General features: G+C 53.4%; 5 protein-coding genes across 5 annotated transcripts; 3 read left to right on the forward strand and 2 right to left on the reverse strand.

The window, feature by feature from the left end:
- Nucleotides 1-204: 204 nt before the first annotated feature.
- On the reverse strand, nt 205-1,913 carry BO97DRAFT_430986 (elongation of very long chain fatty acids protein; the record flags this gene model as incomplete). The annotated part of the gene is made up of 2 exons (XM_025697470.1): nt 205-1,059; nt 1,122-1,913. The coding sequence occupies 2 exons, from the start codon at nt 1,911-1,913 to the stop codon at nt 205-207; spliced, it is 1,647 nt and encodes a 548-aa protein (XP_025556106.1).
- Nucleotides 1,914-3,241: 1,328 nt separating this feature from the next.
- Nucleotides 3,242-4,734, reverse strand: BO97DRAFT_474918 (uncharacterized protein). The gene is made up of 2 exons (XM_025700366.1): nt 4,567-4,734; nt 3,242-4,501 (listed from the first exon to the last, which is right to left on the reverse strand). Exons 1-2 carry the CDS (start codon nt 4,666-4,668, stop codon nt 3,413-3,415), a joined length of 1,191 nt encoding a protein of 396 aa, XP_025556107.1. The 5' UTR covers nt 4,669-4,734; the 3' UTR covers nt 3,242-3,412.
- A 457-nt stretch (nt 4,735-5,191) lies between these two features.
- BO97DRAFT_79967 (uncharacterized protein) lies at nt 5,192-6,154 on the forward strand. The gene is made up of 3 exons (XM_025701075.1): nt 5,192-5,252; nt 5,311-5,602; nt 5,671-6,154. The coding sequence occupies exons 2-3, from the start codon at nt 5,523-5,525 to the stop codon at nt 6,032-6,034; spliced, it is 444 nt and encodes a 147-aa protein (XP_025556108.1). The 5' UTR covers nt 5,192-5,252; nt 5,311-5,522; the 3' UTR covers nt 6,035-6,154.
- Nucleotides 6,155-8,848: 2,694 nt separating this feature from the next.
- BO97DRAFT_430988 (integral membrane protein Pth11-like protein) lies at nt 8,849-10,196 on the forward strand (the record flags this gene model as incomplete). Its single annotated transcript, XM_025697471.1, has 5 exons — nt 8,849-9,037; nt 9,092-9,128; nt 9,180-9,247; nt 9,309-9,685; nt 9,752-10,196. The coding sequence occupies 5 exons, from the start codon at nt 8,849-8,851 to the stop codon at nt 10,194-10,196; spliced, it is 1,116 nt and encodes a 371-aa protein (XP_025556109.1).
- Nucleotides 10,197-11,082: 886 nt separating this feature from the next.
- Nucleotides 11,083-12,818, forward strand: BO97DRAFT_452950 (uncharacterized protein; the record flags this gene model as incomplete). The annotated part of the gene is made up of 3 exons (XM_025699051.1): nt 11,083-11,344; nt 11,405-11,939; nt 12,089-12,818. The coding sequence occupies 3 exons, from the start codon at nt 11,083-11,085 to the stop codon at nt 12,816-12,818; spliced, it is 1,527 nt and encodes a 508-aa protein (XP_025556110.1).
- Between the last annotated feature and the right edge of the window lie 142 nt (nt 12,819-12,960).

The raw sequence follows: 12,960 nt of genomic DNA on the forward strand, positions 1-12,960 counted from the left end.
TGACGGCCGGGGGTGGCCAGAACGGAAAGTCCAACCGGAATAGATTCTGATCATCGAGACACCGCAACATAGATAACGAGCTATAATGAGCGGATACCTATGCGAAGGTGAACTCGGAAGGTGTGCACCAGCTCGCTGAGCGAGTAGCGAGACTGGGAATCAACGAGCTTTTCAAAAAGACACAAAGGCCTAGAAGACCAGGAACTATGCGGAGCGATCGAGAACCTCAAACGGGTTGGAGTCCTTCGCGTCTACAACAACAGGGGGGCCCTGCAGATCCTCCTTGGTGGTCTTCTTGGCACCCTTCTTGGATGGGACAGTAGAAAAGCCCTGATCAGAGTCCGCGTCGCTGGAGACAGCGCGGGCCTTCTGCTTAGCAGTGGTGGCGCGGGTGCGAATGGGGGAGTTCTCGACCGCCGGCTTCTGCTGAGACTTGTTGTGCGACCGGAGCGCCTGAACACGGTTCAAAGCCTCATCCTCGGTGCTCTCGCTGGTCTCGCCGTTCACCTCGACTGCCTTGCGGATCTCGCGACTGAGACCCTTGAGAGCATCCAAACCAGCCTTCTCCGCAGCCTGGATGTTGGTGGGCTGGCGAGCACCTGGCTCTTTACGGTACAGGTAGGACCGAACGAAGAAGCGAGCGAAGAGGTACGTCAAGGGGAGAAGATAGACGACATTGAGCCAGATCGCGAAAGCCTGTCCGGTGGTGTCCATGCAGGTGACCATAGGACCGACGTGATGGGGTTGCACGGCGGGAGCAGCAGGGCTGTCAGGAACACCCACGTTTTCGGCAAGGCCCTCAGCACCAGCAGCCCGGAACGCGAGCTTCTTGATCCAAGGCACCAAGCCCTCTTCCGCAACTTCGGCAGCCACCACCTGAGCAGTCGCAAGGGGAGCTTCAGCAACAGCCTGGCTGCGAGGAAGCGTGTAGCTGATGAAAAGATAAGAAGCAGCCATGGCAGAACCAATGACGAACTGAGTGATCTGCATGGTGGTCAAAGACCTCTTGATCACGGTGGGGACACGGATACGCAGGGCAGTGATGGTATAGTAGGTGTACTGTGAAACAATCCGTCAGCGCGAATGGGAACAAACCACGAAATGAGCGTCGATGTACGTACCATCAGAGCGTGAATACCAGAGTTGACCAGGGTGAAGATCCAGATAGGAGGCGCAACATAGCGAATGCCAGCCCACATGCACATCATGGCACCGGCATGGTGGTATGTCTGCAGCGTGGAGCTCTTCTTGCCCTTGGCGAGGATGATCACGGTATCCAAGACCTCATAGAACTTGGACAGGTAGAAGATCCATCCAAGGAAGGCCAGGCCTTCGTTCCACAGGCGGCCAACATCCGTGAAGTCAGGCACGCCGGTCTCCGACAACTTGTATTCCGGGTTCCGAATGGTCCACCGCTCGACGGAAGGATCATAGACGGCGGCGTTGCCGTAGCCGCGCGGGCCGTTGATCTTACACAAAGTATCTGCGACGGCGGCGACATAGTTGGGGTCATTTTGGCTCGGCCAGGAGTTGCGGAAGGCGCGGATCATGCCAGCGAAGGTCCATGCGGAATAGATGGCCAGGAAGACATTGTGAAGGATAACGAAGAGCTTGAAGAGCTTTGTTTGACTGAAACCCCAGGGCTTGTAGCCGCGACTCTTGTTGACCCGGTTCAACAGGACGACAGTGACGGCATAGACACTGGCGATAGTGATGGGAACGCGCACGTCCAGAAGCTGGTTGTATAGCTCGGGAGGGATGTTGAAGGGCTGGTACCAGGTTGGCTCGGAGGTCAGAGGCGCAGGCAGCGTCGTCGGAAGTTCACTGGGAGGAAACTGTAGGAGAGAAGCAGGAGGGAGTCCGAAGCGGATGACAGCCGGGTTCGACTGGCCGTCGACGGTGATGTCGACCATTGTGAAGGGATCGGGTGCGACAACGGAGTAGACAGACAGATGATGGGTGATCAATCACCAAGTGAGGTATCGCAGAATTTGACAGAGAGGGATTGACCAGGTAATTATGTTCCAGCCAAATACAATTGCTCTGAAAATGGGGAAAACGGGGAAGCTTTCTCAACGGTCCGCGCCCTTGATCCCGAAAAAGGGAAGGAAGCCGGGTCTCCAGCAGTGGATAGAAAAAAGGTCTAGTACTAAGTGGAAAACCACACCCGCAATAGCACACAGACAAGCGCCAATCAACGCGATAAGAGTCCCGATAAAGGATCAGTTATTTTGACTGTTGGATCAACCTTGTCAATCCTCACAGCGTGAAAGGTGAAGGTTTTTTGAGATGAAGACCAAGACAAAAGTAGGGAGAGGAGAAGAGAAGAAGATCGCCGTTGGCGCCTGAAGGGCATTAAGAGGCAATTATTTTTCAACGGGTGGAACTTGGAGGAGAGACAGTGCAAAGGTCAAACGCCAGTCAACTTAATCAATTCAGTCTTGATTCATCGCATCTCCGGTCTGTCGCCGGACAGAGCCAAGCAGGAAACCAAATAACGACAAATGGGAGCATCGATCAGAGCATTAAAGTGGAGCCATGATGCGTTTTGTTGGGAAATCGGTCGCCCTTCAGAGCCTCGGCCCAACAAAGGCAGCGGTTTCAACTGAACAATAATTTTTCTGGAGATGCCTGGCATGCTTGTGATTGTGATCCAAGCCCGATATTCAGTGATTCACACCTTATTTGTTCTGCTCTGCAACCATACTGTGTTCGTGGTTCGAGAAGGGGCTGAGAATGAAAGCTATTGTAGCTAGTATAGGAATGTAGAGCCTAAGGCACCCTTCCTCACCACCCCCCTCCCTCTCGTTCCTGCATTTCCTGCACCTGTACTACGTAGAATCAGGGTAAAAGGACTCTCCGGGGTCTCCTTCTCTACTTCACACCTCGGTTGTCCGGCTCAATTGGATCATTCGCTGATCATTGCGCAAGAGCACGGTCAGTAGTTTACATGACTGACGCCGACGGGGGTCAATATCCATGGAAGTGAAGATCATGCTCTTTCCCCCCGCATGTCAGTTCAGCGATTGACGTGAACAACAATACCAGGCAACCGTGAATGAATGACATCAATGAGACCTCATCCGTCACTGCACCATCCAAACTTTCCTGATTGAGTTCCGCCGAACGGCTGAAGGCGGTGAAAATGGCAGTATACAAGGAGGTTAACCCGACCGAGACGTCATCGCCGCTCTGCATCGACTATGCTCGATTGGATTAGTAAGCTAGGACGCTACTGGATCTGTTGTTGATGTGCTTTCTAGAGTAACCTATGTACAGATAAATATAAGGACAAGCGCCGCTATCCAGCATACAGCATGATTCGCTAAATATACTTGCAGCAACATAGCACACCGTCGCACAGTAACAACCCGCTAATGTTACATATAAACGTGATTGGGTCACCCTCCGCTCAGCGGGGCTTAGTGTTGAATGGAACAGGCGGCGGCGCTGAGCCCGCGCTGTTAACAGGCGTCGAGCGCATCTCCGCCTTCTTCGGAGGCGGCGGTGGTGGGGGAGCCTTTCTCTGGCCCAACGAGTCCACGCTTGATGATGAACGATGCGCAACAAGGTGAGGAGACGACACCGGGGGTACCTGAGACTTTGGAGACTTCTGGTCATCGAAGAATTTGTTGACCCGCTGCGATATCCCGTATTTCTCATTCAGCCCGTTGAGCTTCTGTTTGCCGGCCTCAATTTTGTCGTTATGACGCTCGCGGAAGTCTTGGACCGACCCAGAACCACTCCGTGTGTGAGTAGTAGAAAGAGACGATGACTCGTTACCGTAGGTACTTCCCCGTACCGGCGGGGGTGGTGCTGGGGAGGAGGATGTTGTCCTCATCTGGGAGAAGCGGGACTGCAGCTCGTTTACCGGAGCTTGACCGACTGGGGCCGTAGTCGTCGGTGAATCAGCACTTGGAGGGCTGCGGTTGCTCCCGATCCCGAGAGCAGGCACCGAGACACCAGCCCGGGAAAGATTAGAAGTGGCATTCTGGTTCAGTAATCCCTCCAGAGGTTTGGTGGTTTGAGGTTGTGTGGAATAGGCGGGAGGCGGAGTAGGCGGCTGCGATGACAACGTCGAGCTGGCTCGAGAAGGGAGTCGAGGTGGAACGCTAGGCTTCGGCTTGGAGCTTGTAGATGTCACCGAGTCCGCAGGGGATCCCACGCGTCTGACTGGGGGCGGCGGTAGGTTGGCCGTATCTAGTCCGGTCCGATTCACTCGATATGGTAGAGGAGGGGGCGCTGGTTTCTGAGCCTCCTCGTTCTGAGCCTGCTCCTCCTCCTGCTGTCGTACGTTTTGTTGGCTGATTTGATCCTGCGACAAGGGCGCCCCCAGTCCTCTGCGATCCGGCGTGAGCTCGTTGGGAAGCGCTGCGGCGCCGTGGTATTTGATGTGTTTGGGGGGCGGGCCAAAGGAGGCTGGATCCTTCAGGGAGGAGAGCGGTACGGCGACATGTTCTTCGCGCTCATCTTTGTCCTTTCCTTTACCCATCCATCCTGCCTGGACGGAGAAGAATCGGTCAGCACTAAGATCAGCTGCCTGCGTCATCGGGAGCTGAGACGGACCACTTGGTTGATGCCTTTGAAATCATTCCTCCAACCTTCCTTCTTTCCTTCCCGGCCTTTAGGGTGCCAGCCCTCTTTCATGACCCCTCTGAAGCCACTCATGTTGACTAGAAAATAACGAGCTGATATTATTGATGAGGATATAGGCACAAGACACGCCGATCAAACGGCATCGGTGGTTGATAAGAGACAGGCGCGGTCGGGGGCGGAGCGGAACTGCTCCCCCACGCCTGTCCGCATTCGGCTAGTCACAAACCTTCGGTTCAGTTTCCAGGTTCATTGTCTGGAAAGCCAGCCTGTCACGTGCTACTATACTTGATGTGTATACTAAGTAGTGTCAATGGCCAGCATCAAGCTTGAAAGAGCTATACAGAGACGGATTCATATTGCCAGCAACAGTATGTATGGTTTTGCCTAGAAGCACTCTCTACCGCTTCTCGTAGTGCCAATAATCGTACTGTGTCGTGAAAGACCATGTCATAATTGTAGAGCAAGCTGGAACTCCCTGCTTCAAGGCCCGCATGCATCAAGATTCTATTTGTAATCTCGTGATCAGCCACGAAGCAGGGTATAAGCTTACACGCGATCCCCAAATATCTAGGTGTTCATCGCGTGTCGCTGTAACTAGCGGATCAATTTACAATGGCACAGACCAGAATACTCCTAACAGGAGCCACTGGCTTCATGTATGTTCAAGCCCTGAAGAGCCACGCACAGATATCTAACACGAGTTAATATTGGCAGTGGAGGAATCGTGTTGCATCAGCTACTAGACTTCGCCAAATCGCAATCTGCAGACCAAGCCATCACGACCATTGTACGCCATCTAGTGCAAGCGGACGTCTTGGCCAGTAAAGGCGTTCATACAATCCTTGTCACCGGTCGAGATGATGCGGACGCACTGGAACAAGCGGCAAGCAGCCACGATATCGTGGTGAACGTCGGGTTAGGCTTTCATGTTGCTGCGCCCAAGGTCTTCATACAGGGTCTTGGCAAGAGGCGAGAGCACACTGGGCAGGATGTTCATTATTTGCATGTGAGTGACCGTGCATGTCGCTGTGCCCACTGGAGAGCATCCTGACATATAATATTGGAACCCTTCAGCTGTCCGGTACAACCTGCATCTCTGTCCCCTCTACTACGCCGTCTCCCTTCGGGTTACGGTCATTTTCCCAATCAAGGCAATGATCTCTTCGAATACGAGCAAATGCGCGAGGCCCATGAAGCCTATGCGCAGAGAACGGCCGAGCTCACAGCCACACAGACAGGTGAACGCTTAGGAGTTAAGGCTTATATCATCGTGCCGCCTCTTGTCTACGGCCGGGGTAGCGGATGGTTCAAGAAACAGTCACACCAGATTCCTACGCTCATCAGGAATGCAATCGCAACTGGTTACGCGATCATCTCGATACCGGTGAAGCACAGCTGGATCACGTCCATGTGGAAGATCTCGCCCGTCTCTACGTAGCATTGGTCGCGAGAATCCTGTCAGGCAAAGAGATCTCTAGTGGCCGGGATGGCTACTACTTCGCCAATACCGGGTCCCACAAGTGGATCGCTGTGACGAACCGGATAGGCAAGGCAGGGTATGAGTTGAGCGTCTTGAAGTCAGCTGTGCCGAGATCGATCAGTCTTTAGGAGGCCGCGGCAAAACTCGCCGATGGCGACGCTAGTTATGCGGAGGCGTGCTTTGGTTCCAAGTGAGACTCAGACCTCATCTGCAACACGAGCAAGATCTAACCGAGCGAAAAGTTCTAGCACTACGCCCGACAAAGCTTTCGTGATTGGATTGAAACCTTTGAAGACTGAGCACGACTGGGAGACTTCCATCAAACCGACCTTCGAAGATGTTTTGCAGGACACCCAAGGCTCTGTGTGAGGTCTATCCTGTCCAGCGAGCCTCGACTCGAGCTCAAACTCAAGGGCTACTTGGCGCTTGCACTGAGGGATTCGTGCCGCTGCGCCAATGGGTCCTGATACATTCATCAAGAACCCGTGTGAAGATGAACCTGCCAAGTAGTGAGCGAGGGTGGAGATCATCTCTTGAAACGAAAGCTTGTTTGTCTTCACTCCGCTCGTCCAATGCCGCCTGAGCGTAAGAGTGCCGGGGCTTCTTGACTTCTACTTGCTCGCACTGGCCTCGCATAAGGATTCAGGGCTCGTGTCCACCTGTCAATACTGGATGACCTAGAAGGCGAGCACAGATATGGAGTGGTACCGAATAAGTTCTATCCGGGGTGAACCCGATAATGAAATGCCGGAGAGTCATTGCCGGCACATCTTGAAAACGCGCGTAGAGCCAAGTCTTGTACCTGGCCGTTCATGGGAGATCACCTAGACTAAGATCCACATAATCAAGCGACAGTAAACGTTCATAAGTGAAACTTGGAACTACCGACCGGGCACACAAGTAGCACAGCGCGGAGATTGCAAGGGATGAAGACCGGTGGAATCTTAGGATGGTCACATAGGTAGGCCGTCCTCAACCTCACAAAGTTTATGGTTGATGGCTAGTTCAAGCAGCAGAATGCTTGGGACGACCCAGAAACCGGTCGGTCATGATTCGCACAGAGAGTGGAGGGGTAAAAAGAGAAGCAGTTCGAATAAACTAGACTGAGTCGAGATTGCGAAGAAAGAAGAACTGTGTTGCCTTCATTGCGGATGAGAGAAGATCCGTTTAATTTACCCGGAGCTGTCACTGAGAGAAAGAAAGAGTGGGTTGGTCGGACCGGGTCGGGCGGTGTGGGAGGGAGTGAGTGATGAGTCCACAGTGGGTGCTTCCGTTCCGTTCGGCTTCTGGAAGCATTTCCATCGCCATCTTGAAGTCCATTCTCCGAGTTTCCCTTGACGTACTTTGATCACTCGGCGAACCTTCATCCTGGTCAATTGCAGCCAAAATTTCTCTACTATCCAGTTTGGGGTTAATTTCTGGAAGGTAACTAGTCATATGACAGACACACACAGCTTCAGGGTCACCTTCGTCCAATGGCGATCTCTCTAGAACCAACTCCCCGGTGACGGCCGAAGGAACAAGCATCCATCGGAGTACTACGGCTTAGTACTTAGTGTGCAATCTATCAGTCACATGTTGACTCGGTCTCTCGCGCTGTGCCCGGTGAATTGACCCTAAAGCTCCGACACTGGCTTCTAAGTGGGATGTTGACACCCCCTGCCACCATGGAGAGCTTGTCGCAAATGGTCGGCCAAGTTCGGCATAGCGCATACGTCAACTATTTTATCGCCGGCTTTAAAGATAAACGTCTCGAGGTTCCATTCGTGGATTCGGCATTCGCTCACATCGCTGGATACATATCAGCTTGTACTATGCACTACAGAAGCTCTATTTAGGAGACATTCCGTGGCTAGTGGGTCTCTTGCGAACCTGTTTCATATGGACAGGATCATGCTTGAAAGCATGGCGCACGGGTAACCGCACTGCCTGACTAGCTGTCATCAGGCCACCGGGTTTCCCACGTGTCGAGAGGGATGCATTGAGTCAAAAACGTGGGATTTTTGGATTTTGGGGGCGTGAGGAACGCACAATTCCAATTCCAACCTTGCAAGGATGCATGCATCTAGAGGGCCTTTTGCCTCAACGGTGGGAGGTGAGGTGCATGTAAGAACTAAGCTGGGGGCCGGATGGCTATACTGGGATTCTCGCTCGGACAAACCGAGCTGCTGCACTGATCTCAAATTCTGGATGCACTTGAATCAGCCGTTGGAATACTCCTTTTTTCCCCCTCCTCTCAGACTGGCTCAAACTAGAGAACCAGTCAACTGACTGAAAACAATCAATCTCTGGCAGTTAGTGCGCCGTTCCGCACCGGAACACGGACTTCGGCCAGTTTCCCGCGACACACTCAAAATGACCGACCGAGTGGAGATCGTTCTGTCAAAGCGCCCCCACTGGCCTACGATCATGTTAAGAACCAGAGAACTGCCTTTGGCCCCCTGTGCTGGATACGCATTACACATAATTGAAGCTCACAGGCTGGATCGCGTGTGTAAATTCTAGAATACTGGGCTTACAGATGGACCAAAGAGCAAATCAGCCCCAGGGTTACTGAAGGATTGCATCATGGGTTAGGGCTAGGCTCACCCACTATGCCCTCAAGCCATGTGGTTCGGTCTCTATATTAACAGCCACTATGCTGGCCCCTGATGGAAGGATCGAAGACAAAAGCTAGATGGGCCCCCCGGATTGTCCCGCCGCCGTGATAAATTTCAGATTTTCTCGTCCCACGATGCTTCTGGGCACGTTCGATCAATAAAGGCGCTGGATATGTCGGAATCAGTCGGTCTGCCGCCGCAGGGCATCGACCTCACAGCAAACAATGAATCGAAGAACACCGCTATCGTCGCGACGATGTACGCCTTAGCTGTTCTCGCCATCAGTGTTCGGTTATTCTCGCGGACGAAGGTACAGCAGGCTCGCATAGGCTTGGATGATTGGTTGATCGTCACAGCACTGGTACATATCCAACGTCTTGTACCTACCCAAACCTCGACTAATATCCCGGAACAGTTATCAGGCACGGCAAATATGGCGAGTGCTATAGTTGGTAGGTGGCTCTCAGGCAATCTCATCGGTCGAAAATACTAACTGTACTTAGGTGGCAAGTATGGCGTCGGCAAACACATCTGGGTGGTAAATATGAACGATATCATAGCAATGGCGAAGGTCAGGACTGCCTTCTACAATACGCATGGATCAAACCACTGACAATATGAGCTTATTGTAGATCCTATTCGCCAATGTCCTCCTCTACGTTACCACTGTCACCCTGATCAAACTGTCGATCATCTTGTCTTACCGGCGCATCTTCGGCATGAGATGGACCATGTGGGCTTGTATATTCTTGGCTTTGAGCTATTGGGTCGGCTGCACCATTGCCTTTCTGACGGCCTGCCAACCCGTATCCTACTACTGGACCCAATACCTGAATCCCAAGGGCGGCAGAGAGAGATACGATCTATACGCGTTTTACATTGGCCATGCGGTTGCGAACATGGTCGGTGACATCGTTATCCTCCTGGTGCCCATTCCTCTGATTTGGAGCCTTCAACTGCGACTGTCGCAGAAGATCCAGATTTTGAGCATTTTCCTTCTAGGCGGATTGTAAGTTTTGTCTCCGGGTACCTTCCGAATCGAGAGATAGCGACTAACGACACACCCACTCTCCAGTGTCTGCGTGGCAAGCGCTATCCGGATCTACTACTTTACCTTTGTCAGCGGCGTCGACGTTACCTGGGTCTTAGGCGACGTGTTCATTTGGTCGAGCATCGAGCCCTCCATTGGAATTTTCTGCGCCTGCCTGCCCGTCCTACAACCGCTTTTCCGAACCATTATGAATCGCATGCTAGGCACCCCGACTCCCGTCAAGTCAAAGCAACGAAGCACCGGTCCACCGAAAGCCGTCCGTTATGCGCCCAACATCCTCAGCAAGATACAAGGGGGAGACGAAAGGATCGCACGGCGGGACGAGGAGGCTATGTTAACGACAACGTCCGCACGTTTCGAGCTCGACAGCATAGGGAAAGGCCGGCATAGCGATGAGGAAGCCGGCCCCATGGATCTGTTATCTATCACGGTACAGAAGGAATTCCAGGTTCGGGAAGAGCATCGGTAGGGTCTGCTATGATGAAAAAAACGAGCTTTTATAGAGAGGGACACAACAAGCGCTTGGCTGGCATCCGGGTTTTGCTTCATATGCATTGTACATAATGTTTACTTCTGCACAGGATTGGCGTATTGTGTTTGTCATCGGAGTATGGACAGCGGAGGTTTTGGTCTGTGAATCTCTCACTCAGTTAGACATGAAGAATAATCATGTTCATATTGTTTCCCAGGCATAATGTCTTAATTCGACTTACAGACAAATATTCATGTTCGTGTTCTCTCAGACAACTAAATGTCACAGTCGGTCAAGGAGAGATAAAGTGCGTTTATGCATCGGGCTGAACTACGGCTCGGCTTTCACAGCACACTACCCACTGCCAGCGTCGGCATGCCGATATGCATTTTGTGAGAATCGGTACAAAACAACTTGAGCCGACAGGGCCGAGGGTGAATCTGTCTCCCAAGTCCGAGTCAGCCCCGTTCATGCGCAATCGATTGCTAAGCGAACATACATATGTGATGGATTGAGCGCATGGTCACACGCAATCAGTCTCTTAACACGCTCTTTGCGTGGGATTTTGATTCTCACGTCCTACTCTCTTCACATTCACTCTCTCTTTACTCTTTCAGACTCTGATCTCGTCGGTGTCTCCTGCCGATAGCACTGTCTTCAAAAGAGGATAACCGACAAGACCGAGCAGACAGTCTCTCGATTGCACAGTCACCTACTCACCTACACACTGTTCATCTGAATCTATCCCTGTCTTCATCTCACCAGAGAACCACATCTTCTTCACTACATCCTATCCCTAACTGCAGCTTGTGCTTCAGATTCTCCGGGGCCCTCGCCCTCCACTATCCCCCTGCCTAGCAGATCAGCCCCGGCGAAAAGAGCCATGGATCCTCCAGGCCTGGCACCTCTCGCCGAGATGGCGATGAAATGCCGTAAGGAGCTCAACTCGCTCGCCGGCAAGTACGCCAGAACCACGACCTCGTTTCGGATCCATCAGATCGAGTTCCGGGAGTGGCTCGCAGCGTATCACGTTTTCGAGAAGGAGAACGTGGAGTGGTCGCTGGATTATCTTGTTCGGAACAAGCTTGAGGCGCGCTGTACGATCTACATCGGGCTGGAGTCTTTGCTGCTTGAGATTTATTCCGGTAAGTTTCTGATTCTCCTGGTGTCATGTATGGATACAATGAGTGCTAAGTCCTGCATAGCGAAGAAACAGATACGCGATGTCGAGGCTGCCGGCTTGTCTTCCGAGGCTACTTCGTCTGGAACTACGTCCAAGGAGGTAGTCAAGAAGGACGCCGCTGGACCTAATCAGGATGCGTTGAAAGCTGTCTTGGCCGTGTGCCAGAATGACATGTACTGCGTCGTTCAGCTGCTCGGCAGCGTCACTGAGGTTCTCGCGCGGGCCAGCACATACGTGCACAGCGAGTTGATGACCCGACACCCCGAGTTTGTCGTGCGTGACGAGTGGGAAGCCGACGTCAGCCAGGTGTTCGAGATGCTGATGAAGCACGCCATTAGCGTGAAATGCCAGGTGCGCAACGAGCTGCTCCATCGCCGTCTGGCGGAGATGATCTGCCGTCGTCGCCGGGCGCTGAACTATCACTGGCGCTACCACGACCACTCCCCGATGAACATCCTGAGAGACAACCTCAACCCGCCGACCTTCTGGGTGACGATGCGAGCCGCAGAAAGCGGACAGCATCCAGCTCCGCCTACCCTCGCGCCGGGCCAGGAGAGGTTCGAGTGTCCCTACTGTCGGTTCACATTGCCGGCCAAATACGCCGAGCCCACCGAATGGAGGCGAGTCCACCATCCCCCCCCCCCCCCCCAATCTCCTTCCCCTGATAACAACAGCACCACACTAACCCAGAGAGATAAACAAACAGAAACCACGTCCTCAACGACCTAGAGCCGTACGTCTGCGTATTCATCGAATGCCGCGCCGCAACCAAGACCTTCCGCAACAAGCACGAATGGCTGTACCACATGGAAGTGCATCACGGGTCGACCTGGAAGTGCCTGGAGGCGAAATGCCGCAACCGCACATTCCACACGCAGATCTCGTTCGAGCAGCACGGCATCAACGCCCACGACTACACCACCTCGCAGATGAGCTACGTATGCCGGTACTCGCGCCGTCCGTCGCCCGCCGTGCTCCGCTCGTGCCCCTTCTGCGGCCCGCGCGCCGGCGACCCGCCCGCCAACGACGAAGCCTACATCCGGAACCTCGACGCCCACGCCGCCGCGCACCGCCTGTACGACCACGTCGCCGCCCACCTCGAGCAGTTCGCCCTGCTGGCTCTGCCCTTCATCCCCGATGCCCCGGTCTTCCCCGGCCGGAACCCCGAGTACCTGCGCCGCCGTCGCCGTGAGCGCCAAGCCGATAATGACTGGGAGTGGGATTTCAGTGATACCCTGTCGTCGCCGGTGAGAGGCCGCAGGGATGTCTGTCCTGGCTCCTCGCGCTCGTCCGTCTCGACGGCTTCGTCGGACTCGTCGTGTCCTCTGACTCCTGACGGGTTTGATCTCTCTGAGCTGGTTTCGGTGGTGCCGCCGTATACGAGTATTGCTGGTTATGAGATTTTGTTCGCCGAGGAGCTTGATGAGGATGAGTAGCTCTGTTCTTCGGTTGACATAGCCGCATTTGTGACGGAATGTGGAGGAAGCATGGTGTGATCTAGTCTGGAGGCGGAGTGGGGGAGAAGCTTGGGGATCTAATATGGAGGTGGAGAGTAGTTTGTATCTGTTGAGAAATGTG

Source organism: Aspergillus homomorphus, assembly GCF_003184865.1.
Source record: "Aspergillus homomorphus CBS 101889 unplaced genomic scaffold BO97scaffold_2, whole genome shotgun sequence".
In the NCBI taxonomy this organism is placed as follows: domain Eukaryota; kingdom Fungi; phylum Ascomycota; class Eurotiomycetes; order Eurotiales; family Aspergillaceae; genus Aspergillus; species Aspergillus homomorphus.

Excerpts from the sequence above, each read along its gene's own strand:
- BO97DRAFT_474918 (XM_025700366.1), bottom strand. The coding sequence starts at position 4,668 with ATGAGTGGCTTCAGAGGGGTCATGAAAGAGGGCTGGCACCCTAAAGGC. Across the intron at positions 4,502-4,566 it reads TCAAAGGCATCAACCAAGTG|GCAGGATGGATGGGTAAAGG; the intron begins GTCCGTCTCAGC and ends TTCTCCGTCCAG.
- BO97DRAFT_79967 (XM_025701075.1), top strand. The coding sequence starts at position 5,523 with ATGTTGCTGCGCCCAAGGTCTTCATACAGGGTCTTGGCAAGAGGCGAG. Across the intron at positions 5,603-5,670 it reads AGGATGTTCATTATTTGCAT|CTGTCCGGTACAACCTGCAT; the intron begins GTGAGTGACCGT and ends GGAACCCTTCAG.